This window comes from Pelecanus crispus, chromosome 6 (assembly GCF_030463565.1).
Source record: "Pelecanus crispus isolate bPelCri1 chromosome 6, bPelCri1.pri, whole genome shotgun sequence".
Classification (NCBI taxonomy): Eukaryota; Metazoa; Chordata; class Aves; order Pelecaniformes; family Pelecanidae; genus Pelecanus; species Pelecanus crispus.
Genome location: NC_134648.1, coordinates 10912012 through 10937682, shown reverse-complemented (window position 1 = coordinate 10937682; position 25671 = coordinate 10912012). Strand labels below are relative to the sequence as shown.

The 25671-nt window shown below is 37.8% G+C and overlaps 1 protein-coding gene across 1 annotated transcript in view; it reads right to left on the bottom strand.

The window, feature by feature from the left end:
- Positions 1-25671, bottom strand: part of SYT9 (synaptotagmin 9) — a 68323-nt gene that overhangs the window by 31465 nt on the left and 11187 nt on the right. Inside the window, exon 2 of the mRNA XM_075712662.1 lies at positions 2166-2517. Within this exon, the coding sequence (XP_075568777.1) occupies positions 2166-2517 (352 nt within the window). The remainder of the gene's footprint in view (positions 1-2165; positions 2518-25671) is intronic.

The following is a 25671-nucleotide window of genomic DNA, read 5'->3' as shown; positions in this document are numbered from 1 at the left end:
TGTCAGGGTAGTGGGATGTGAAAGTTGGATTAGGTACAATCCTAATCTTATATGAGTTGGTTTCCACCTTTTTGTCCTATTCATATGCAGCAATCATTCAGTGTATTGGAGTACCATGAGCTGTGGTTAAACATGGGAAGAGCATGTGGAAAATGCTGGCACAGGATTAATCCAAAGCTATTTATGTTGAATATAGTCAGCAATGGTTCCTCTGCTATCGTTGTTGCTTAATTCCTTGTAAATATATGTTTACACGTGCTTAAAACAGGAAGTCTCTTATATACTATCCTAATTTTTTTCTCATGTTGCATAATAAATACATAATTTTATAGTTATACATTAGTCATTTCCATGACAAAATATTATCATGTCACAAAAAAAGATTTATATTGCTCAACCGTTAAGCTCCTCATCACAGTGCGAGGTGCAGAATATCCTGGGGAGGAATAAGAAGGAGGGCACTGGAGAGACAGCTTAACAAGGATTGTAGCAAGGGCAGGTGCCTGATCTCTGTGGCCACCCAGAAAGCCACAGCTGGCTACCCAGTTATGCCAGAAAGCAGCAGAGACAAAGGTGGGCAAAAAAAGGATGCAGTACAAGGAAGATGGGCCCCTCCTGCTCAGTGAAAGAGTCTTTTGGAGAAGACCTGGGCAAAAGTAAGGGGCAATGAAAGAGAGCAAAGCCTGTATCAGCAGACGGTATAGGGCAGGGGTGGGACCTGGACAAGTCATGTCCTTGTGGACAGAGAGCCACTATAACACCTGCTGCAGAGAGCCAGACTGGCAACAGTTGCCAGAAGAAAGATCTTCAGAGATTCACAGGAGGGAAGACATTGTCCATGCACTCAGGATGCTGAGGCAAGTTCTTTTATGGATTGGGATTGCTGCTGCTTCTTGCAAGATGGCTATGCTCTGGCAATACTGTGCATTTGTCATTTGATTAAGTGTCAGAATTGCTGCCCTGTTGTAGCAGAGAAAGCCTGTATCTGACTCAGTACTTTCACAGTGTCGAAGACACACAAGAGCTCTTGGTGTTAGATGTCGGATATGAATCTTCTGTTGTTAATGGATCTCGTGAGATGCTTATTTCCCAGCAGTTTGAAAATACAGCAGCACCAGCCCTGTACTGTGCTTCTGGGCTATTAGTCCTTAGTTGGAATTCAACTTTGCATGTGGTAAAGTGAAGGATTCAGTATCCATAATTATGGGTTTGACCTCCCCATGGATTCCTACAACAATATAAGCCCAAGCCATTCTTATGCTAATCTAAGGAGGAAGGGCACCTGGAGCTTTTGCTGCATACCATTAATAATGTTCTGGGGACTTCTCAAATTCTTTCTGAGGCATGTTCTGGACAACTGGCAATTACTGAATTGGCTGCTAGCTGCTGTCATCTTACCCATGTTCAGGTGTGCCTGCAGGCAAGAGTCTTGGCTAAACTTGCTCTCCCAAACGGCCAGAAAGGAGGCTAGCAAAGAGCAGTTGGGCTAGTGCTCTACCTTCTCCAGCTGAAGTGCATCTGCTTTGACTCAGAAATTTACTGGCTCTTCACATGCTGATCCTTTTTCTTACTGTGTGAAACATAATCCTTTTATCACCTGCCCCTGCACATACTCTCACCCTCCCTCTTTCCTCTTCCCTCCTGTACCGGTTCTCCAGTTCCCCTGGAGACCTCACTGACTCTTGTTCAGTCACTTTTCCCCCCACAGTCATGATTGTGGCTAAAATCTATGATTTTTCATCCTATTTCTAACTCTTGCAACTGTTTCATTATCTTGCCCTACTTTTCTTCTTTGGCTGTTTTAAAAATCTTTGAGGAGATATTACAGCATCAGTGCCAAGTGCAAATGAATATGCTTTACAAGCTAAATCTAGGCTGTTCCAGTGCTTTAACAGACACACAGTACTCTGTGTTGTCCAGCTTCTGAGGGAGAGGCACAAACAGGACAGTAGTTGATAGAAAGAGTGGAATAGCATAGTGATCCTGTTCTTTCAACCCAAGAGGTTTGTGCACCTCAAAGAATAACTTTTGTGTATTTTTTTTAAAAAAACACCGCAGAAAGTACATTATGCATTTTTAATAGATCAGTGTACTGGATAATCAATCTGTGCTCTTCTGACTGTATCTGTATTCATTAATAGCAGAGACAAATTGGAGTTACTGACCGAGCAGAAGAGGTTGGTTCAGTGGTCTGACGATGCATTTGCACATTGCTTATGCAGTTCTCCTTCATTCCCACTTGAGCATCTAATGGAATATCAGGGGAGGTGTGGCTGATCTTCATGGAGGACTCTGGATAGGCTGTAGGCTGACCCAGATAATCCTCACTGTAGTCATGATCATTGGTCTCTGTATCTGTGTAGTTCAATGATTCTTGTTTGTTGTCTTTGTTCCCAAATGGCAGACCACGCTCTCGCCAAGGAATCCAACAAAGCTTCCAGGACACGAACAGAGAGACACCAAAAAGAGCAAGACCACAGGCTGTGACAACTAGGGAGAGCAAGCTTATTGAGATATCTGCAAACAAGAAAAACACATGCATGTCACATCTTTGTGCTTTTTGGAGCTCTGCATCTCCAAGGCATACAGTATGGGAAGTAAACATCTCTGGATTGCAGGTCTACAAAAATTAAATTCTGGTCTCTGCAACAGTCATACAATAGAAACATATTAAATGTTCTGTTCTTTTTTTTTTCCCCCAAGAAAAAAAAACTAACCTTGTTTGGAATTCAGTATAAATCTCATCCTTATAGAACTTAGTTTATATTTTCCCTCCAAAAGCTGGGTGGCTTGAAGGGTCATCCTAAATATGAAAAGGGCTCTTCACTTGTTCACTCAACTTTCTACTGATGAAAGAGTAGTGCCTGCAGTACATTATATTTTTATTTTCCTTTGATGTAGTGCAGTTTCCTCTATCTCCTTTAGCAGATCTTACCATCTTCTCTTTCAGAGACTGTGAACATATGCACACATACATGTGGCATGAATTTTTTTTTAGGTATTTAACTGAAGTATCTTGTTTCACCACTTTAATTAGAAGAAATTCAATTCTTTCTAATCTTAGATTCATTCTTATCTTTGCAAATTATTTTTGACTACCAATACATGTCTTGCTGTTCATCATTTAGTTTAGGTACCAGTATCTCTTCAAAACTGAGGTTTTTCTTGGGTTTAACTCCAAAGGCTCTTTTTTCTGTTTCCAAATTTCTGGTATAAAAGGAATGTGGAGATGAGTTTTCTGTTGTTTTTCCCCACATTGCTAGCATTATCTTACTCCATAATCATATCAATACAAATAAGTTACAACTGGGAGAGGCTTTTTCTCTGTTTTGCTTTGTTTTAAGTTGCACATTGGGAAAATGACTCAATGGAACAGCTGTTTTTATGGTTACAGTGTTTCTGAAATGAGTTTCTCTGTGGATTACACATCATGCCTTAAACACAATTAGTAAGAATTCTATTTTACTGCCTCAAATTATAAACAGAACCTTATCAAAGCAATTTGTCACACTGCGTGTAAGTTCAGAATGTCAGGCTGCATCTCTCTAGCTAACAGGTAGCCTAAATTTTCAAAGGATGGCATGAGGTTGAAATGTACTGCTCCTACTAGGACAATTATTTAAGAATGACAATTCAGAAGAAATAGCCTCAGTCAATTTGAAAAAAAGAAACAATTCAAAAAAGTGGAAAAGTCAATAACTTCTGCCCCTGCTGTGAGTCTCATTCTCACTAGCCAGACAGATTAAATTTCTGCAGAGGGGGGAGTGACACTACAATCAGTTTCACGCAGGAGCCGTCCAGTTTATTTTGCATTCTGAAAACCAATTTTAAACAATCTTAGCCAGCGTGGCTCTTTCTGTCCTTCTCCCAGTCATATGAAGACAAAGCTCATTAACAGTGGGGACAGTACAGCAGCTGTTTGGAATTATAGCAAAGAGTTTCAGAGCTGAAATTAATTAAAGAAATTCCTCCCATGCATAAAAGACAATTTGGGAGAAAGTATAATGGTGGGTCTTTGATATTTTTTGAATATTTACTGGTAAACAACTCTGGCAGTGGAGGCAGAGCACAATCTCTTCATTTGATTAAAAAGCAGAGGAACTTGGATGCAGTAGTGAAAGAAGACCTTCACAATAAACCAATTTGTCTTGGATTCCCTGGAGGAGAAGGAAGAAATACATCAGAGGTCTGCAAAAAGGTCACTTTTTCAAAGAACTGATTCAAGTAAATGATCCAGCATTGAAAGAAATGAGAAACTGGGAGTTGTCGGAATCAGCCAGAAGATTACAAGGTGAGAACTGGAGACTGCCCAATGCCAAGGATGTGTGAAGGTGAGGAACAATTTGACAGGTAGACCAACAGCCCCCTACCTGGAGGATGACTTTAGCAGAGGACACAGTCATCTAGAGAACTGACATCATGAGAAAAAAATACATGAGAGCAATATGAGCTACTTTTCATTTGGAGAGTTTGAAGGGCTTTAATAATATACCTCTACATTTAATAACATAGCACTGAGAACCCTTATCTCACAGCTTACTTTCAGAGCAGCTGGGTAATAAACAGTTCAGGTAACTTGCCAAGTTGCAGAATAAGAAGGCGTTATTTTTCATCATCTTGGTTTTACTTCTTTCTGAGTCCTTTGGAACCATTTTTGTGTGAAATTTTTGTTTCTGCGGTTGGAAAAGGGACAGTCATGTATCCATCTTACTTCTATGAAAGACAGTGGGGCTAAAGGGCAGTATGCTAAACTGTTACCTTTCACTGGACAGTATTTTTCAGATACTGCACACCTGGCTGGCAGTTGTCAGCAACTGGGCAGATCCAGTGTGAATACCTGGGGTGAGTGCAGTCCCAAGTGAAGAGATTTTTGGCTGCATCCTGGACCTGCTTTTACATTAGCCATTTGTACTGTTACATACTGTATTTTCTGTGTAATTTTTACTCCATCTTTCCAGATGTCTCAGTTTTTCTAAGTCTGTTTATCTGTATTCTCATGTGGTCGCAGTACTCATCTGATGCCAGTGATTTCCTCTACTTTGTAATGAGAGCAGGGTAAGTGTTTACTTGTTTGTCCTTACAAAAATAAGAGATCTGCAGTGCAGAAAGTGTTCCTCAAAAATCCAGCTGCTTCTCAATTCACTCTGCTTTCACCAGAATTAGTGCAATGTGTTTTCCAGAGCAGTATCTGATGCACGGCTAAACTGCAACTGTGAATGAAAGTGCAGGCAAGTACTATAGGCAAGACTGAGCAGTTTACAGGTAGGCGTGGATGTTGGGAGCAGTGAGGAATGGTACTAAGTATTTCAGAAGGAACAGTTTTTTTTCAGTAGCATTCCAACATATAAACTTAGTGTGCACATTTTGCCATGTTTTTGATGATCATCTGTGCTCACTTTTAGCATTTGGCCAGTTCCATTAGTGGCTAACTGAAATATCTACTCTGTATCTACTCTGCATTGATACAAGCTCTTGATGCTCTGCAATGGAGAATCTCATGAACACAAGGAAGACCACTGTGCCATAGGTACTTGCATTGATCTCTTTCCTGGCACAGCCATGATGCTGCACCAAGTGTCCTGAGGTGTTGATATGAACCCAAGTCAAAATTTTGTAACTATAGCTTCTTAATCATGGCTGCAGCGTGACCTGAGTACCCAAATTCCAGTGTATCAGAATACCTGGACCATATTATAGCATGTTAATAATGGGTAATGTGTTCCATAGAAAGTAAGCCCAAATTTTTTGTTTAAAACATGTACCTTTAAAATGGGTAACAAGTACATCCCCTGCAATGCACTTTCATATGTCAGTAAAGGAGGCCTTTTGACAGACAGAAAATAAGAAAACAGAGCAAGTCCAGAGGAGGGTCATGGAGATGATCAGAGGGCTGGAGCACCTCTCCTATGATGACAAGCTGAGAGAGTTGGGTTGTTCAGCCTGGAGAAGAGAAGGCTCCAGGGAGACCTTATTGAGGCCTTCCAGTACCTGAAGGGGGCTTACAAGAAAGCTGGAGAGGGACTTTTGACAAAGGCATGTAGTGATAGGACAAGGGGTAGTGGCTTTAAACTGAAAGAGGGTAGATTTAGATTAGATTAAAGAAGAAATTCTTCACTCTGAGGTTGGTGAGGCACTGGAACATGTTGCCCAGAGATGTTGTGGATGCCCCATCCCTAGCAGTGTTTGAGGCTAGGCTGGATGGGGCTTTGAGCAACCTGGTCTAGTGGAAGGTGTCCCTGCCCATGGCAGGGGAGTTGGAACTAGATGATCTCTAAGGTCCCTTCCAACCCAAACCATTCTATAATTCTATGATCTTCAGGGTGGCCCCAGATTACACACTCTCAGGACTAGGGAGCTTAATCTGATTTTTTCGTCTATTAAGACTGTAACTTCATTGTTAGAGGACTTGAAAGACACTGCTATTATTTCCATGCAGTTTTAACAACTTGGGTACCTCAGCAGTGGTTTGCAGTAAGGCCATGGGCACATAGGCTCTCTGAATATCTTGCTCATGGCATGTCTTACAGATATTCTGATGTACTCATCAATTTTTGACCAGGTTATCATGTTTGAATCCCTTTTACTCCACTGACTTTCAATTTCTTATTAATCTCCTATGCTTTTAGCATAATCAGTGCATTTGTTCATTTTTTGGTAGCAATCACAAGGCTAAAAACAATGCAGAAATAGCAAGTGAAATAGAGTTTTCTACCAATGGATCATATCATCAGTTATTATAACAGACTGGAGAGATGAGCATGGCCTTTCTATGACAGATTTTATTACAATCACTTCTACAACAGCTTTATCAAAAAGACTTAGTTTATTTGTGGAGTCATTGCTGGATTTTTTTCTATTTTTTTACTTAACTTTTAAAGTAGGTATGTTATACAAAGAAGAAAAATCCCACTTTTTATGTCAAGAGACTGTATGATGGGAATATAAATTCCCTTCTTCAGATTACCCTATTAAACAGAATCACAGAATTGCTGGAGAAGGGACCCTCCAGATCAACCAGTTCAACACCCTGCTCAAGCGAGGTCACCTAGAGTAGGCTGCCCAGGACCGTGCCCAGACAAAATTTCTCCAAGGATGAAGACTCCACAGCCTCTATGGGCAACCTATTCCAATATTTGATCACCCTCAAATAGGCTAATAACATAATTTTATTTTGGTAGGGTTAAGATACTAAGTGGGTAACATTTTTTAGATCACAGTACAAAAGTATCAATAAAGTTTTAAGATATAACTGCACTTTGTAGATTATCTAGTTAAAAAAAGAAATAAAAATATGCCTCTTTATTTTGTGCAGGTTTTTAATATTGATCTACTGAACATAAGCTTTTATATTGACTTTGAATGAACACAAATTGTTCCAAAAGAATCTGAGTTAGTGTTGAATGTATACATATATATTGCATGTTTCTTCTTTGGTACTGAAGGTTGTAAGACCAAAGGTAAATGTATAATGATTCCATTCAAAATCTGACAGTACAAAATTGCAGGCCCGTAACTTGTTTTTTCCTGACATAAATGATTGTGCCTTACCCTCTAAAACTCTGATGTTGAAAAAACTCACCAAAAAATCAAGATGTGAAATACAGAAGTGATAGTGGTGGTTTTGTCTGTTCATATGTGAAACAAGTAATGAATTTTTTTTTTTTCTTCTGCTTATTAAGCTACCATTTGGATTCATAGTTCCTTAGGGTATATAAAGCTCTTGTCTTGATTAAGATACTGTTCTAATCCTCTGAGTAACTTGCATATATTTTTATTCCTAAATAGTGTTACAAATTCCAGTTTATCAGTGTGTGCTTTCTCTTCATCTGCTTTGCTTGGGTTACAAATTTGTGTAATGTTTTTTCCAGGTATTGCTTAAAGTTAACTAAATTTCATAAATGAACTAGATCAATGAATTATTGTTATGAATTATTATTATATAATCCTAGGACTTCACCAAGGTAATTATCAATTGGTTTAAATGTACATAAATTCCATAGCACAATTTCAGTATGAAATCAGAATTACTATATAGCCATACAAAATACTCACAATAAAAAGTGCATGGGCAATAGAGATTTGTCTGCTCAGAATATTTTTCCAGCAGCAATTGCTGTGATATAATTCAAAACTGACACAAGATTGACATAATAATTTATTGGTAAGATTGCAAAATTAGACCTTTAAGCAACAAAAAAATTAAAGCAAATTGTTCATGGACATTCATAAACAGAAAAAAAGGACTCAAAACATAGCAAAATATTCTCTTTTATTTTGTAGCAGCAGAAAGATTTTAGTTTTGCTTATTAAGAGGAAAAGTTATGTAAGCACAATGTTTTGTTTGTAATTCAGGTAACTTCATATTGAGATAGTTTATTAATTGCAATCAAAATTGTATGTGAGCACAACACTCAAAAGTATACTTGCTGAAGAAAACTGATCAGTCTCTATGATAAAGCTTAACATCTGGAATCCAGTAAGTTAACCTTGTTCTAAGAAGAATTTCTTCTTGTTTGCACATCTATTTCTTCTTAAAATACATAGTCTGCATTAATGCAATTTCCTTGACAACTTAGTTGACACATAATATTCTGCTAGAGTTTGTAAGTGACAAAAAATGTCTTTACTAATCAGACGGCTGGCTGAATGAGCAGTGATTCTTAAAGACACAGTGGAGAGGAGTCATATGTTCAAGGGCTTGCATTTTTCTTTCTGACATCTTGCAGTAGTATCTACTGACAAAGAATTATGGTGTCCCTCTTGTGAAAGCTAAAGCTTCTGTTTCACAAGAAACATGGATACAAACAAAGCGTAGTAGAAAATAAAATTTCTCATGACTGCATATACACAACTGCAGTAAGTTTCATCCGGGTTCCCATGCCTCAGACTTGGTTCTTTTTGGTTATTACCATATTCTCTTTGAATACATACTTTGCACATCTGATAAAATATGCAAAATTACTGTATACATTTGGTCTTGTATATTCAGTGAAAAATATTATATAGTGTAATCTGGAAAAAATGCGTAAATAATAACATAACAGAAGAGAGGACTCCAGTTTTAAAGACACCGTACCAGACTGTCAAATACTGTATGTGTAACATGTCACAGAGATAGCTTAAATGGCTCTATTGCATCCTGTTAGGCAGAATCAGTTAGGGTGCTACATTTGCAGGACAGAAAATGTAGCTGGAGTGAATGAACATGAAATTTTCTAAAAGCCATTTGGCACTTGAGACACACTTGTAGCTTGTTAGCCAAAAGGAGAAGCTGGTGATATGCTGGGTAGGAAAGAAATTTTGGGGGTATACATTTATACTGCAAATTCATATGACCATCAGGCCTGTTAGGTCCTTCACAGTGCAAAAACTGAGTAGCTGTGCTTTGTAAAAGTTACCGTTCCTGCAGCTGTAGTCAAGAGCTGTAATGTGTATTTCCACTATCCATTTGCTCTGCTACTTCTTGGGATATATTAAATAGAATCAGATTAATTATTTTCTTGGAATAAATAATGATACACTTAGACTTTTCTTTTTCTTGTATGATCATTCACAAAGTGAACTGAGTCACTAATTCATAATTTGCAAATGTTTACCCTGTTTTTTTAGGGGATGGAAAATAGTAGTTCATAGGGTTATTGAAGAATTGAACTTCTCATCTAGTGTAAGAAGTGACTAGTCACTTTTGGCAAATACTGTGTATGTTCCCTCATTGGCAGAATGAAAGGTTTTAATAGAGAAATGAATGATGAGGAATGAATAAAGAACAACCATGCTTTCTAGCAGAAATTTTTGGACAAATTGTGTGTGTTAAAAAGTATGAAACTTTTGAGATTTGTGAACATTTTCATGAATAAGCCATCAGAGCAAACAATAACCTTGAATATTATGACCCTAGGAAGTCCCCAGGTTATGGAAGAAGAGCAAACAGCTTACTTGAACCATGCCAATAAACTTTAAATTCCATTATAGTCCTTGAAAGCCCAGTAAGTTGCAATAAATACTAAAGAAGCATTTGAGAGCACTAAATGAAATGACAGAGAAGCATTTCATTTCCCACTTGTATAAAACTGCACAGTAATATTGTACCAAAGTTCTCAAAACAGTAGTTACAGAGGTTTGTTATAAAAAAAAAAATAATGAAGTAGCAACATTTTCTGCAAATTTTTAACAAATTCCTTTTAATTTTGATCCCCTTTGGGGCACAATCTTTCCAGGGGAAAAACGAAAAAGTACTTACCCAAATGTTTCACTAAATTACTTTCTTTTCGTGGGAAAATTTGTGGAATTAAATTACTTTGAAGGACCATGGGAGATGTGGACAGACCACTAAAGGGTTTAAAGGGCCGTTTGACCTTTAGCAAAGTTTAAGTTTCACATTCATATCTAAACACATGTATATGTAAATATATATATACACACATCTATAATATGATGAATACAATGTAATATGATGAAAAAATATTTTCACAGAACTAGTCATAATGATTACCAGTTGGCTACTTGTCCCTTTAATTTTCTTATGCCCAGTGGAAACCATTAGCCTTTCTAATTTTGAACAACCTAAAAAAATTATCTGTCTATTTTTTAACCTTACTTTCTTGCATTTTTTAGGAAATAAATAAGTAAGAATTACTCTTCTGGGCAATTTCCGTAGAATAAAAGTGCAAGCTTCTCTTTAAAGTCAGATTGCTTGGAATGGAAATGAGGTCAATTATTTCATTAGCTTCCTTTTCAGAATCAACTACTCTAAGCCTGTATTACGGGAGTTTGGCACATCACAGTGGTTCAATATTTACAATCCTTGCTTTACATTTAAGCAAGAGGCAAAATTCATTTGCTTTCTGTACAGTGACAGATCATAAAAAGGTTGCCACAAGTGTTGAAACCTCACAAGGGACTTCAGGAAAGTTGTCTGCATAGAGTGATACAGATAAAGAGGAAATTTATTGCTTATCTTGACCTTCATGAACCTAATGAGATGTTTATATCTGTTTTTCAGTTTGGTTGGTCTTTTTTTTTTTTTTTTTTTTTCCCCCTGAATGACTGCACTCTCACCCCTATATAATATCTAGACTGGAAAGATAGTTTACAATATTCTCAAACTGCTCTGGTTGGGACTTCTTCATATTAATAGATTGTCCTGGACTTATTATACATTATTTTTTCTGAAAAGTAAACTATCACAAACCACTAGCATCTTAAACCAATTAAATAGCCTGATTATTCTTTTAGGAGGGAGGTTGGCATAAAGGGAAATAAAGACAGCTTTGAAAGCATTTATCCTTCTCAGATGAAGAGCCAGATGCACTGTAATGCTCACAGTGACTTTTTTTTTAAAAAAGTATTTCAGAAAATGAGCCATGGTAAATGTATTATGTATCTGTTGTTCTTTGTGAACTTAGGTTCCCTTTTATAAAATGAAGCTTTTTGCCCTGATCCGTATGTGTTGGGGTGTGATGGAAGTCTTACTGATGGGGATGCTTACTACAAGGAAAGACAATGAATGAGTAATTTACAATCAGATCAAGTTTGCTATGAATTTACTATTAAAAAAAATATACGGAATATACTTCTTCCCCATCCACACTCCTCTTCACCTCCAGAAAGCAAAAGAAATAAGTTCAAGGCTTCTACAGACTGTTAGTAGTGGGTAGTTCTGGAAATCCCATCTGTCTAAAATACTGTCTAAGAGAAAATTGTAGAACAGATATGAAAACAGAGAAACTCAGAGCAGAAAATCAAGAGAAATCTAAAGTGAAATAGCTTAAAAACATTAACGGCTAAAGAACAGAATTGAGAAACAGGTTTGATTAAAAAATTATCATTCAGACTGCTCTTCTGCTTTTTCATTCCTAGGAAGTAATTATTTTAAAGCTGAGATGCTCTTGGAAGCCTTCCTAATTTTGGCAAATGCAAATACAAAGGAGAACTTTAACTTGCTTATTTTTGCAAAGCATATACTAAATAATGTATGCTTTGCGTAAGAATTGAACATATCTGGATTTCTGCTTTCCTGGGTGTAACTGTAACCTCATGCAAGACATTCCTTATATTAAAAGGAATCTGTAAAAAGAACTAGTAGCAACAACTCTTCGAAGTCTTCTTATGAACTACACACATATTGTACTTAGTTGTGAATGTAAAATTTAAACTGGAAAGCTTGAGGGGTTTTTCTTCCTGTGTTTAACTAGTTCTATGGAGAGAAAAGCTGATACACTGTAATCATGACCAACAAAGCAAATATTAAACACCATGTAGTAGTGACAGATGCCCACCCATTCCAGATTAATGGACCCGCCCTTATCAATATTTGTTGCCAAGAAGAAAGCAGTGGAGTCTAATCCTGTTGTTCCAGTGAGTGTACCCAAACTGCACACTGGGTTACAGAAATTAATGCATTTAAGTTTTGATATTGAGAAGGATGGTAATGATCTTCTTGCCCAACCTTCTCAGGTTTGTCAGTATTCTTACTCCATATCATGTATCATGCAGGAGGTGTTCAAATATGTTGCTTTCTCACTGAATAGCAAGCTAGTTGACTGTATGGATAAATTCAGGGCTTTACTCTCTACAGCTGCTGATCTAAGCACTTTTATTGAGCTATAATAGATTAAAAAAAGAAAAAATCAACAAAACAATAAATCAGAACAGTGCATTTTAGCATCCATTTACTATCTGATCAGTGAAGTAACCATGGGATTACTACTCTCCAAAATCTAGATGTCAGTCTGAGTCACAGATGTGATGTTAACTGTTGTCAGTGACTGCTGAAGATTAATGTATTAATGAGTCCTTAAATTCCTTGAGTAAAATTGGGCAGAGTTATACCTGGAGAAGCCTGGCCCTACCACAAGATCAAAGGGGCACACTCAACAAACCAGTTACTGTGAAAGGTCAGGAGTTTCTGAGAACCTGTTGGATTCACAGGGAAAACAAATCTTTAGAAGGAGAAAAATGGGGAACAAGGGACAAAGATGAAAGCTTGATATAACCCTATGTGCTGTTAACTTCTAAATTTTCCAATCGCTCTTATACCTTCCTGTCAACAATACCCATAGCTGTATTTTTTAGGAATACAAATGCAAACGGATTATAATATATAAATGCCAAAGAACAGTATCAATAACTAGTTCATAAAGGCTAGAAATTCTGGTAACTGCTGAGATTAAGATGTTTCAGCTTTTATGGAAAACAGCTTATTTTTGCCCTTACACCTATATGTAAAACCAGGGACATTTTCTAACACACACAAGCCTTCAGAAAGGCCTACTGAGTCAGAAGTTAATTTGTTTTTCATTCATCTTGACATAGAGGTCAAGATACTAACACTTCAACATTTCAGGGTTTTAAGGCTGATAGGAACTTAACTGAATACATTAGCTTTGCATTTGTCTGGAGGTTCCAAAAGTTGCAAGGGGCCTCATGGTGCATTTTGCACCTATGAAAAGCAGGAAGTCTTTTTATTTTACATATTTAAGAAACACTGTGAGCCTTTTTGCACAAATAAGGAAACATCCGCTTGTAAGCACCAGAGACTAAGGTCAGTGAAAGGATCAGAAGCTCTTAGATTTTATACAAGAAGTCATCTATAGCAACTGCCTGTTGAACCCTATTTACCAGTATCAAACACTGTGAAGAAGTGTGTTACTTCAATGCATCTAAAAAAGTTCAGCAATTAAAAGATTAACAGTTAATATTTTAAAAGTGTCCCAAAGATTTTTGATCTACTTCCCTCAGTGCTAATGAACAGGAGCAGTTCATACACTCCATTTTTCATACGCTGCAGACTCAGGCAGATGGCTCCGTACCGATTTACACTGTTGTGTGTGTTCAAAGGTTTCTCCTGTGCTTTCTGTTCTTCTCCCTCACTCCATCCCGCCCCTCTGATACACACACTCTCACACGTGCATATCCCAAGTCTAAGATATATCAGTGTGGGTGGAAAGCTAAGATTCTTAAGTATATATTAAATTCATAGAAAGTGACCACAGACATAAGCTTAATAAATTATGTTGCCTCTAGGACTTTGGTATTTTAAAAAATTACCAAGTTCTGATGACTAAAATAGATATTGAGGTGGACAACTCTCAGATCTGTAAGGCTGGAGCCACAGTTTACTGTAGGAACCTTGCTGCATTTTGACTGAGTTGTGATGAGTTGTGTGAGAAAGCATTGCCAAATGCAAGCTTCCCTCCTTGATCATACAGGTACTGAGTCACCATTCCTGGAGGTATTTAAAAGATGTGTAGACGTGGTGCTTAGGGACACGGTTTAGTGGTGAACTTGGCAGTGTTAGGTTAATGGTTGGACTCGATCACCTTAAGGATCTTTTCCAACCTAAATGATTCTATTCTATGATTCTATGCAAAAGTCATCGGATGACATCACAGTGACCTCAGAATTACAAAAAGAAATCCTCTGTGCACCTAGGATAGCCTGATTTTTACTAGAAGCTAGATACAGGCTTAGTGTATGCCCAGGAGTGTAACTATTCAAGGAGTGATTAAAATAAGGGGTTGTCTGACACCTTTCTTGTCAATGTCTTCAGACTACCTCTCTGATGCACAATGTATTATTCATCATTACTGTCCATCAACTAACAGTATGCCTCCCACCCTCCTGGATGATGACAAGAAGGTCCATTAAAAATAAATATTTTCCTCCAGTAATTTCAAATATCACACAAATGGGAAAAGAAATACAAATCCAGATTTTTAAGAGAAAGATGTAATTTAAAAGATTTTTAAGAGAAATTTGCAAGCTATCTGTGGTGGGTTAACCTTGGCTGGATGCCAGGTGCCACCAAGCCACTCTCACTCCCCTCCTCAGCAGGACAGGTGGGGAAAAAATGAGATGGAAAAAAACCCTCCTGGATCAAGACAAATGCAGTTTAATAAAAAAGCAAAAGCTGCACGTGGAAACAAAAAAGAAAACAAAGATTTTATTCTCTACTCCCCATCACCAGGCGATGTCCAGCCACATCCTGGGAAGCAGGGCTTTGGTATGTGTAGCGGTTGCTCCAGAAGACAAATGTAAATAACAAATGCCCCCCCTTCCTCCTCCTTTCTCTTAGCTTTTATTGCTGAGCCAATGTCATATGGTAGGGAATATCCTTTTGGTCAGTTTGGGTCAGCTGTCCTGGCTATGTCCCCTCCCAAGCTCTTGCCCCCCCAGCCTACTCGTGATGGGGGGAAATGTTGGAGAGACAGCCTTGATGCTGTGCGAGCACTGCTCAGCAGTAGCCAAAGCACTGGTGTGTTATCAACACCTTCCTAGCTACCAATACAAAGCACAGCACTATGAGGGCTGCTAGGGGGAGGATTAACTCCATCTCAGCCAGACCCAATACACTATCTTTTTTCAGATTTTTTTTTTTTTTTATTTAACAGCTTAGTGACCTCTGCTATATATCTATGAAACATAAATGACAGCCTTTTCTCCTTATTTAACTAATTAGTAATGTTGCCATTGCTGGTAGGATGAGTAAATTATTTTTTAAAAAATCAAGGATTATTAATTAAAATTTCGTATGTATTCACTCTGAGTGTCTGGACCTATACAGTTAAAACCATTGGGAGTAAATCTGAATCTGACAAACGTTAATGGAATGTAAACAGTGCAACAAATGTGTTTAGAAACCCTAATGGATATTTCAAGAATTGTTTATGGTGTTTTTCTATCCACATTATCAAGCAGCTTGTAGAACAAAGCTGTTAAATTATCACAACGATTAAACTGTTTATCATTAAGTAGCTTTTTCCCTCCTATAAATGTAAAAGTTATTTAAATGTCTTTTCACAAATGGGCAACAGAAACCAAGATGCAGTACAATTGCTCAAGGTGAAATTACATAAATCAGTTGAAAAGTTAAAAGTTAAAACCTGGATCTTCCCACTTCTAATTTTGAGTCTAGCAACTTTCCAGTTGCTTCTAGTGAAACAGCATGCAACTAAATAGAAAGGGATGCAGAGATTTTAATAATCATTGCTTAGCACACAAGCAGGATTTTGACCACTAAACAGATGGTATGGCTTTTTCAAATAAACTAGGTATAAATGAGTCAATTAAATAATTGAGTTCCGAGAAAGCTGTCATCTCTCCAAATGCACCTGCTTTCTATGAGACAACAGGCATATTGCCACCACACGTAAAGTACCACCTGACACAACGAACAGATTTTTACAGAAGGTGGTACAGACAACTGAAAAGCCATGTCACCATACTCTGCAGCAGAAAGGGACTGCTGAGTATCAATTCTTAGGTTGTAAAACAAAAGAATTTTTTTTTTTCAGAGTAGATCCCAGGAAGCCTGAAATACCACAAAAAGCAATTACAATCAACATCTGTAATAAAAAAATGAAACATAGGTTTCAATAAATGTAAAAATGCTGGAAGATCTAAGCAGAAAATCCAAGCAATGGTATTTATGTACAATCCTAAATGACTACTCCAGTAAAGATTCATACTAGTCTTCCATACCCCATGTACTATATTTCATCTTCTTGTGGTATATACATGGACATGTAATTGCTATCAAAGTTAATAGCCTCTTTTAACTTGGAATTCTGCAGATTTCAATCTTGCTATGCCTTCTTCTAAAGCAAACTCTGCAGTATTTCTTTTATAATCTTTTATTATCAAAACATGATTTTACACATTATGTAAGAACTTTAATCTGAAAATTAATTGAATGGAGACTAGCAAAATAATTAACTGGATTAAAAGTAAGGTATAAAATAGTTTGAATGTGCTGGAAATCAGTCCATGATGTTTAGGCTTGTCTTTCTACTCGCAGCAGGTAAAACAAATTCAAATCAAATAGTCTCTGTTTTCATCCTACATTCTGATAGAAGATATTTCTAGTATTTCAGATGTACAATTACTGTAATTATTTGTCATATCCAGACTCTTGGAGAGATTTTGTGCTTGCAGCAAGTAGAATCTATACTCTCATTCTACTGGATTTGCATTTTCTTTAAGTTAGTTAATTTAGCTAGATCTGTATCTTATCTCCTGAAATAATTTTCTCCAGAAAAATTAGAACAGCTAGTTTCTTAATACGAGGAACTAAAAAGTATCCTCTGCTTTAAAAAGGATGCAAGGAAACTTATGATTAGCTGTTCCTTGACCAATCCACTATGAAATGAAAGGCGCTGGCACTGTCAGTCTAAACTTGAAAACCAAACCTGTGCTCCAACATCCAAACCCTGGGTGATATCAGGAGACAATGTAGGTCTCCATTCCCGTGAAGGTAAATTTTGCAGATTCCTGTCCTTTATCTGTAGGAAGGGCTTCACTTTTTGCTGTCCTAGACAGCTTCTTGGCAAAGGTCTTTCTTTTGAGGTTTCTAGACAGTCCATGTTAATTCTGGAGCTTTGGCTGTTTAAATAGAAAATATTGCCAGGCTAAACTGGCAGATGAATTGATGTGAGCAATTCAGTGCTTCTTCCACCCTGTAACCTAGACTATGCGGAGGAAATATAGTCCTTCCAAGAATTACTGTACAGTTCCATATGCAGAAAACAATTGCCCTGTCTTATAGATGGCATAACAATTTGTTTCAGCATCATTAGCCGGAGTCTTCCTAAATAACATAGGATGTGTCCACATTAGTGATTTAGCATTGGAGAACAGAGGGGGAAGGATTCTTTTTTCTGCAGCTTTGCCTTGTATCTATACTTGGAGCCTGGCAGTACGCACTTGAGTGAGACACACCACTGGTGGGTGTGTTTGAAGTAGTTTTCTTCCTGGTGGAACCAAGGTTGAAGCTAGACTCCAGAGTTCGGCAACGTGGACACAGTGTCCTCCTGCAATCAGTGCTCTAGGCTTGCCTGATGTGTGCCTTCAGCTGGCACAAGTTTCACTGCTGGTAGCAGCACAACGGGGACATTCGGTCCTATAACCAGAATGGTGTGCAGCAAATCAAACTCCTCTCATTGTGCCACACAAGCTGGTAATGTAGATTTACCTGTCGTGTCTTTATGCACAAGTTACTCTTCCTGAAGTTAGTGAAATTGAGTATGAGTATAAGCCATATGGTATAAGCCATACCATCACAGAAATTAGTCTATGAGTTTGGAACATGAACTATGTTCAAATCTTCGTATTTTTCTACTCTGAAAAAAAAAATTCCCTCACCACAAAGATCCCCTTATTTTGAATTTTATTGTTGTAAGCAATGAACTCCCCAATTTTGAGATCCAAACAACAAAATAGTAATGTATTGTGCACTTTAGAATAAATACAGTATAGCAATTACAGTTAATTGCATATGTGATTCTCAATAAGACCTCGGATGCAACAAAGGTGACAAGCAATTTAACAGACTGCAGTTTCAGTGCCAAAATCAATTAGGACATTCCAAATCCTGTAAACATTAATAGTAATTAGTAAGCTATGTGTCACTGTGCGTCTTTGACTGATGTCCAGCATGTACTGTCTTGTTGTGTTTAGCTACAGGGAAGACTTACTAAGAAATCTTTTAAGAGACAGTCTACAGCACACATTTATAGAGAACAAAATATCCACATGTATATATACTGCTGCTGCTGCTGCCAGCGGCTCAAGCATGTTTAGGCCAGCCTCTGGATGTCATTGATAGCATAAATACAGAATAATAATTAATTACTAGGCAATGCTAACTAAAACAGAATGAGGCTGAATATGAAGCTGTGTTCATAGCACTGAGCTTATTACTCAATTTGGCTCACTATTAGATGATGTTAGTACCACGGGATTACAAATCCCTTCAGGGGTTATGCTGCAGTGAAATACCACCAGTTACACAGTATCTTTCTTCTTCTAAAACACGGTTTCAAATGTATTAGGTTCACTCAAGCAATAAATAAGAAAAAGAGGATAAACAACCTTACCAGACAAATTATAATCATGGTATATGGCATAGTTTTTTTAAGACTAGTTCAATTATAATCACTGATATACCCTCCATGTTATATGATAGCCCCTCTAGGTGGGTGTACATAAACAAATGGGACATACAGAAAGGACCATGAACTTTGCAACGTTCTTCTCGCAGACTCCCAGCTGCTCTTCCTCAGGCCTGTTCCACAGGGAGAACAACTGCTCTCCTTACCTCCCTCTCAGAATTACAGAAAGTATAAATAAGAAAAAGTTGGCACTAGCCCCTTGGTCCCAGAAACCGTAACACCACAGCACTGGGATACTTAAGAAAACAGTGTGGAAACTCTGACCCATGGCTTCCATGTCTTCTCTCCTTCCCCAAGAATTCCTCAGCTGGATTGCTCTCAGATCTGGGGAATTCCCTGGGTTTTGAAGAACTCCAAGAATTCTACTACTTCTAAGGCAAAAACAAACATACATAACAGAGTAAACTGATGGTAAATTTCTAGCCACTGTTTTGCCATTTTCTGGCCTCTACATTTTTTATTCTTGCCCAGAAAAAAAATACAACTAAAAATAGTAAAGTGGGTTTCTTCTCAGCTCCCCAGAGACAGCTACAACCCACTTTTCTTGCTAACTGGAATGTGCTGGTGGGATTTGCTGATTTTTCAGCTACTTCAGCTGAATGATTTAGGATTTTTTTTTTTTGAATACTTGGTACTTTTTTCTTTGTCATCCAACATCCTTAGGTAGATAAGGCACCCACCAATTTCCACTACTTATCGTGGCCTCGCATGGCCCCCAAACAGAAATAAAGAAAACGAGATTGAAAAAAAAACCACACACACACTTCTGTTTGACTATATGATGAAAAAATATACATAAAACTATTTTACATGAACATTATTTTAAATCTTTTTAGAATCAGGTGCTTGTATACATCCTTCTCTCAGGAAGTATCTGTGATCCTATTTCCTTTAAATTAACACTATTCCCACCCTGGGGTTGACACTTAACCTATATTTGCCTCACTATGTTAGCGAAGATTACCTTTCACACTGTAAATTTCTAACTTTTGCTGAAAGTGCATAGCATTGAGGGGAAAAATTGATCAAATTCTTGTATTTTTGAGGAAGAATTTCTTAACTTCTTGTTATAGCATACATGTATTACTCAAGTAAGACAAAATGCAATAAATGAGATGAGACCATTCAAAATGGATCACTATAACACTGGCATAAGTATTTTGAACAGAAGCAGTCATTTCTTAACTTATGCAACCACAAACTTTAACGCTTGGATTTTAAAACATACATGAAACCTTATATATCAAATTCCTACTCAGTTTCAGTGGGGTATGAGTAGTTTCACTCATGTATGTTTCTTTGCAAATTTTACTCTCCAAGATTATTTTGAGTGAAAGTAGTACTACAAAAGTCATGAGGTCAGATTTAGTGGCTCTGGTTTAGCAGCTTTTGAAATTTGACTGACAGAAGGATTAAGTTTTTCCCCAAAATGATAGAAACTCAGATGAATGTAGGAAAAAGGACCATTTTTTGCATGACTAAAATGTGAATGTTAAGGAAACAGAAAACATTTCACTTGTAAAGATAAGATTACATTCACTTAAGAAAAAAACTGTCAAAAAGGAAGAAAAAGGGAAGGGGGAAAGGAAGAAGAAGGGAAAAGGACTATGCACTTCAAAGAGCTGCATGTTCCAAACTTCCAGACTTGTGAAAGTTGGGCTGTTAGTGGGTTGCTGAGTACAGTTACCTCACTGTTAAACGATTTCTCTAGAGGACTTCCATGAAAGGGGTGGGTGATTCATTTTATAAGTTTCTTAAACATGAGCAAAACATGCATGTTGAGGTATACAGCTGAAATTAATAAACAAATATATATCCTTAATAACAAGAAGTAAATTGAATCAGTAAAAATACACTGCTTAATCCCTAATCCCAAGCAGGGGGTGGGTGGGGGGGGTGGGAACTGGGGAATGAGGGCACGTTAAAAAGCTTCTCCCTCCAAGAAACATACTTTGTATCGTGCATTTCTCCTACAATAATGTGAACAGGATTACCTTTACAGTAGTCCTTTCAGTTTCAGTCTCAAACAGTATCATGCCGAGATGCATATTTGCAATCCAACTCAGGCCATCAAAGTAAATGTTTGAAGCTCTTATGCTGAAAAAGGGGCAGTAAACAGCAAAATGCTGGGATATGCAAAAGATAACTAAGTTACTTTGTTAGTACTGTTGCACAGTCAGATGCAGGCTAGAGCGTGGGGTGGGATTTAGGTCTAAAAACATAAATCCAAGCTTGTAAACAGATATCATGAATAAATTCCATAGCTAAATGTTCAGATTAAGCCCAGCACAGAAATAGAGGTTTTGAAATCCTCCTTATGCTTTTATTTATTCCCATTTGAATGTGTATTCCATCAAATCTCTGCCTCTCAATTATGGCTTCCTTGCTGGTAACAGAGGCGCATTTCTACTTACTAGCCTACACAAGAGGAAAATATATTCTGTTTATTATTTATAAGGGTAAAGTGCTGGGAGGCCCTGACAAAGCACAGGCTTTTGTTGCCTGTTCACTATGAAAACAGAGAATGCCATATTCAGGAAGACTACTTTCCACATAAGTCCCTGGGCCTAATGTTTTCTCTTGGCTGCTTTTTAGGCAGTTTTCTGCTCAGTGCTTTACTGACATCACACTTGAGACATGCCCTGCTTTCTCCGCTGATTACAGACAGGGGATTAGCTGGAATTTTAACTGCGTATCAGTACTGAAAAGGCAACTGAAAGGGCAGGGGAAAAGCAGCACTAAGATTTCTCCAAGATGACACCCTAAGTCACTGGCACAGTTAAGAAAAGAGCCTTGGTTTTCACAGTCCCCAACTATTAATCTATTCCAGCCAACTAAACCATACTGCTGTCTCTAAACAACGTCCCTGAATCACACATGTTTGTATGTGATTTGCAGGATTTACAGCCAGATATCTCCTATGCCTTTTTGTATGGTCATAGTCCTCCTCAGCTAAGGCTAAGTCCTTCCATTATCTTGAACCAAGCGTGTCAGCATCATTCCTTTCATTCAATTGCTGAGTCAGGAAATACTCTGTAAAAGCTTGCGGTTTTTTCCTCCTCTTTTCCAAAGACTATCTAATAGGTAAAAGAATAAGCAACACTGGGGGTTTTAAACGCAACAACACTAATATTTATCTCAGAAGTACTTAAGGACTTAGCACCTATCTGTTGTCATTGACTGGGGACAGTACTGCTTGAATCATTGTAAAAGGGGTCCTTCCTTGTTAATCAAGGGCTATTTATGCAACACTTCTCTAACAGTTTTTCTACTTCTGTCTGAAGAAAACAATTTTTATTTATTAGCAACATTTCCAGATTTAATAACCCTGGCACATGCTATACTATTTACAATGAATCCAAGATCTTATGTGAATACCCACTTTGAGGTGATGTTTCTTTTAACATCAATGATGTTATGATTGCAATAAATACATTGGAATGGCTGCCAACCATGTTTCAAACTGCTGGGGCTGCTACCGAAAAGTAAGAATTGCTCCTCTTTTACAGCTTTGGATGTTTTATACTGTTGGAGTCCATGGACTTGTGTATTTCCCAGATGCAGCTGCCTGTTCTTGCTGTCATGCATTCCACTATACTCCTTTACTGATTTGTTTATCACATCTAGTTTGCTCATACATCTTTGAGATAGCATTTTAGGGCACTAATTTTACAGCTTTCTGATCTGTTTTGCTTACTGAGAAAATGAAAAGGGATTTTTACATGGTAAACATACTAGGTCTGGATGCAGCAGTGATGATAGAAGAAGGGAAAATAGCAGAGAATGGAGGGACTGCACAGCTTCTTTACTCCCCCATCTCATATACAGCGTACATCATACTAAATACTGTTAACAGGGCTGGGGAGAAGAAAGGGAGAATGGCGAGAGAAAAGTGAAGGGGAGAGGGCTGAACTCATCTCTGTATACTGTTAAATTTACCCTTGGCAAAAGTATCTCACAAAGTCAGCAAAGCTGTCCTGAGAGGAAATCCAGTGTGGGAAACAATTAGGGATGCTGCTCAAGAGAGAAGGGCCTGGTGAAATAAAAGGCAGTACTGATTTGGGGGTTTGAATTCCCTAATTCCCCTCCCCTCCTCCCTGGCTCTCATGATTTTGAATGAAACATTAATATGGCTTCAGATGCTTCTTCCCTCCAAGGCCAATCAGCTGCTCAGCAGGGCGTGAAGCGGTTGTTCATTTGAACAGCTAACAAGACAGTGGAAGGACAGAGCTAATTCTAAGGCTTTCCCAGCACTGCTGAAGCTCACACTTGCCTTGACACATGGGGAATGACCTGAAGAGCCTTTCTCCGCTTTGGAGTAAGAGAAGTGGTGCTGTATTAATTCTGCGTAAACAAGCCTGACTTGTCAGAAGAGATAATTTTTCACGATACAACCATAAACATAGTATTAAGATTGGAGTAGACACCTCATGCTGCTTAGTACCATGGCAACAACTACCACTGGAAATCTTCCTTGTAAGAGGGGTAACAGAAAAAAAAGAGGTAAAACAGCCAAACCACTGAAAAAATTTCTGTTCCTTCTTCTCTTGGTACACAGAGCCTTTAGCATGAGAAGTGAATCCTGAGATTGAATTTTAGATGTTCCTGAAGGTGAAAAATTGCTTCCCCCCACCATTTGGGAAGGAAAAAAAGTTGAGGTGGCTGAAGGTGTTGCTGGCTCTGTTGCTATTAAGGTCTGTTCTGGTTTCCAGCTCCCAAGAAAAACAGAAAAGAAGGAAGAAAAATACGTCAAAGGAAGAAAGTGCAGTTTTTATTCACAGTGCCGGGTCTCACTTGTAACACTACACCACAGGAGGACAGATACAGTAATTACTATCAAATCATTCTAGCAAACCTATACCTGTGCACTGCTATTTTTGGTGCTGCTTTTAACTATTTTATCGCCACTGGCTCATAGCAGCAGTATGAAAGAAATCATCTTGACTAATCAAATCACTCTTTATAACATAACAGCAACAGAATAAGAGACAGGAATAAGGTAGGCAGGAACAAGACATTAACTTGAGAATGAAAGCAGATATAAAAATATTACACCTTCTGCAGTGAACAGAAGCTGGCAGAAACAGTGATGCTGCTGCACAGGAAAGAGCCAAGGTGACAGGTTCTCCTTACTAGGTGAAGTCATGATGGCCAAGCTTTCTCTTTCCTGCTTAGCCACAGCCCCACTGTCAGTGTCAAATTATGCTTTCTCAGGCAGGCTTACCAAACTATGAACCCTCAAAAAAAAAAAAAAAAAAAAAAAAAAAAAAGAAGGCAGTGAGCATCTGATGGGACCCCAAGATAACCAAAGCATTTAGACAGATCTGTTTTTACCTTTTTCTACAGTGAACTCCCCAAAGAAGCTCAAAAGGCTTTTAAATTCAGAAAAAAAGGGCAAATTTTACTGTAATAGAAACCAGAAATATAACTTCTTACAAAAGAGGTATAACAAGGTATATCCACAACTTTTCCTGTCTACTATGTCCCTGTAGGCAGGTCCTCAAAATCCCAGGCTTCAATTCAGTTAACTCTAATTTCCGAGTGACAGCAAATCTGCTCGGTGCTCTTTGGTCCCTTAGGAACACGAGTGATGTCACCCTCTTCAGAAGCTTGGGCATTCCGCTCCTCACATCCATCTCTTGAGCAGCACAAGTGACAGGCTTCCTGCTTGTGCCTGCTGCACCAGGAGGTTTCACCTCTCTTTCTTTGTGGGACAGCTATAAATTTAGAACAAACAAATAAAATGAAAAAAAAAAAACAAACCAGGTCAACCTCTCACTTTTCTGTTTACCAGCTAAGCCTAATTTCTGGTCTCCATTTTCCTGCCCCATAGTCATTTTCTTCATTAAACATGATGATTTATCTCACAGTCCTTAACTTGGATGGAGAAAATTTTTGGTTTGACTCATTAATCATCATTAATACTTGTCAATTAAAAAAAAAAAAAAAGGAAAAGTTTAAGTTAGATTTTTGTTGCCATGGATGCCTTAGTGGCATATGTAGAAATAGAAGCCTTTCCTGGTGGCATGATCTACTGCAGGAGAGAGGACAATCATAGAATTAAAGAAAATTGGAGCTATTCATTTAGATTTGTGCCTTATATCACCCCAAGCAAATTGGTAAAGCTTAAAAAAATTAGTACTGATAAGAGAATTTTCTGTTCAGAGCTTTTTTCCAAGCCACACCAGATATGTTTTCTCTTGTATTTGGTTGCTAATGGACCTAAAAGCTCTTTTCAGCAGGTAAGAATTGCCATAATGCCACTGCTACATATCCTACATCAGCCCTACTACAGGGAATAGAATAGCTCTCAGCAAGAACCAACTCAATACCTGCTTTATTTCCCTGTAGCCAGACTCAGGAAACACTCCCTTCCTTTATGCTGTGCAGAGAGACCTTAGCGTAATGAATACTTGAGATCACCCTATTTATGGTAGGCTTCCCAAAAAAAGATAGAATAACTAGGCATTAATTTTATCCATTAAACTTCTCCAGGGAAAAAAAAAATTAAAGAAATGTCTCTTTTAAACAGGTAAAACATCTGCTACAAATGGAAACAGAAGATCATAAGACTGTTGGTCTCATTGATCATTTTCTAATTAGCATTGTACATTCCTTTCTATATATTACTGAATTACAAGTTGTAATTATTTATATAATTCGATACATGTGAGAAACACCTTTTGTAATATCTTAATATGTATGAGTGAAACCTTTAACT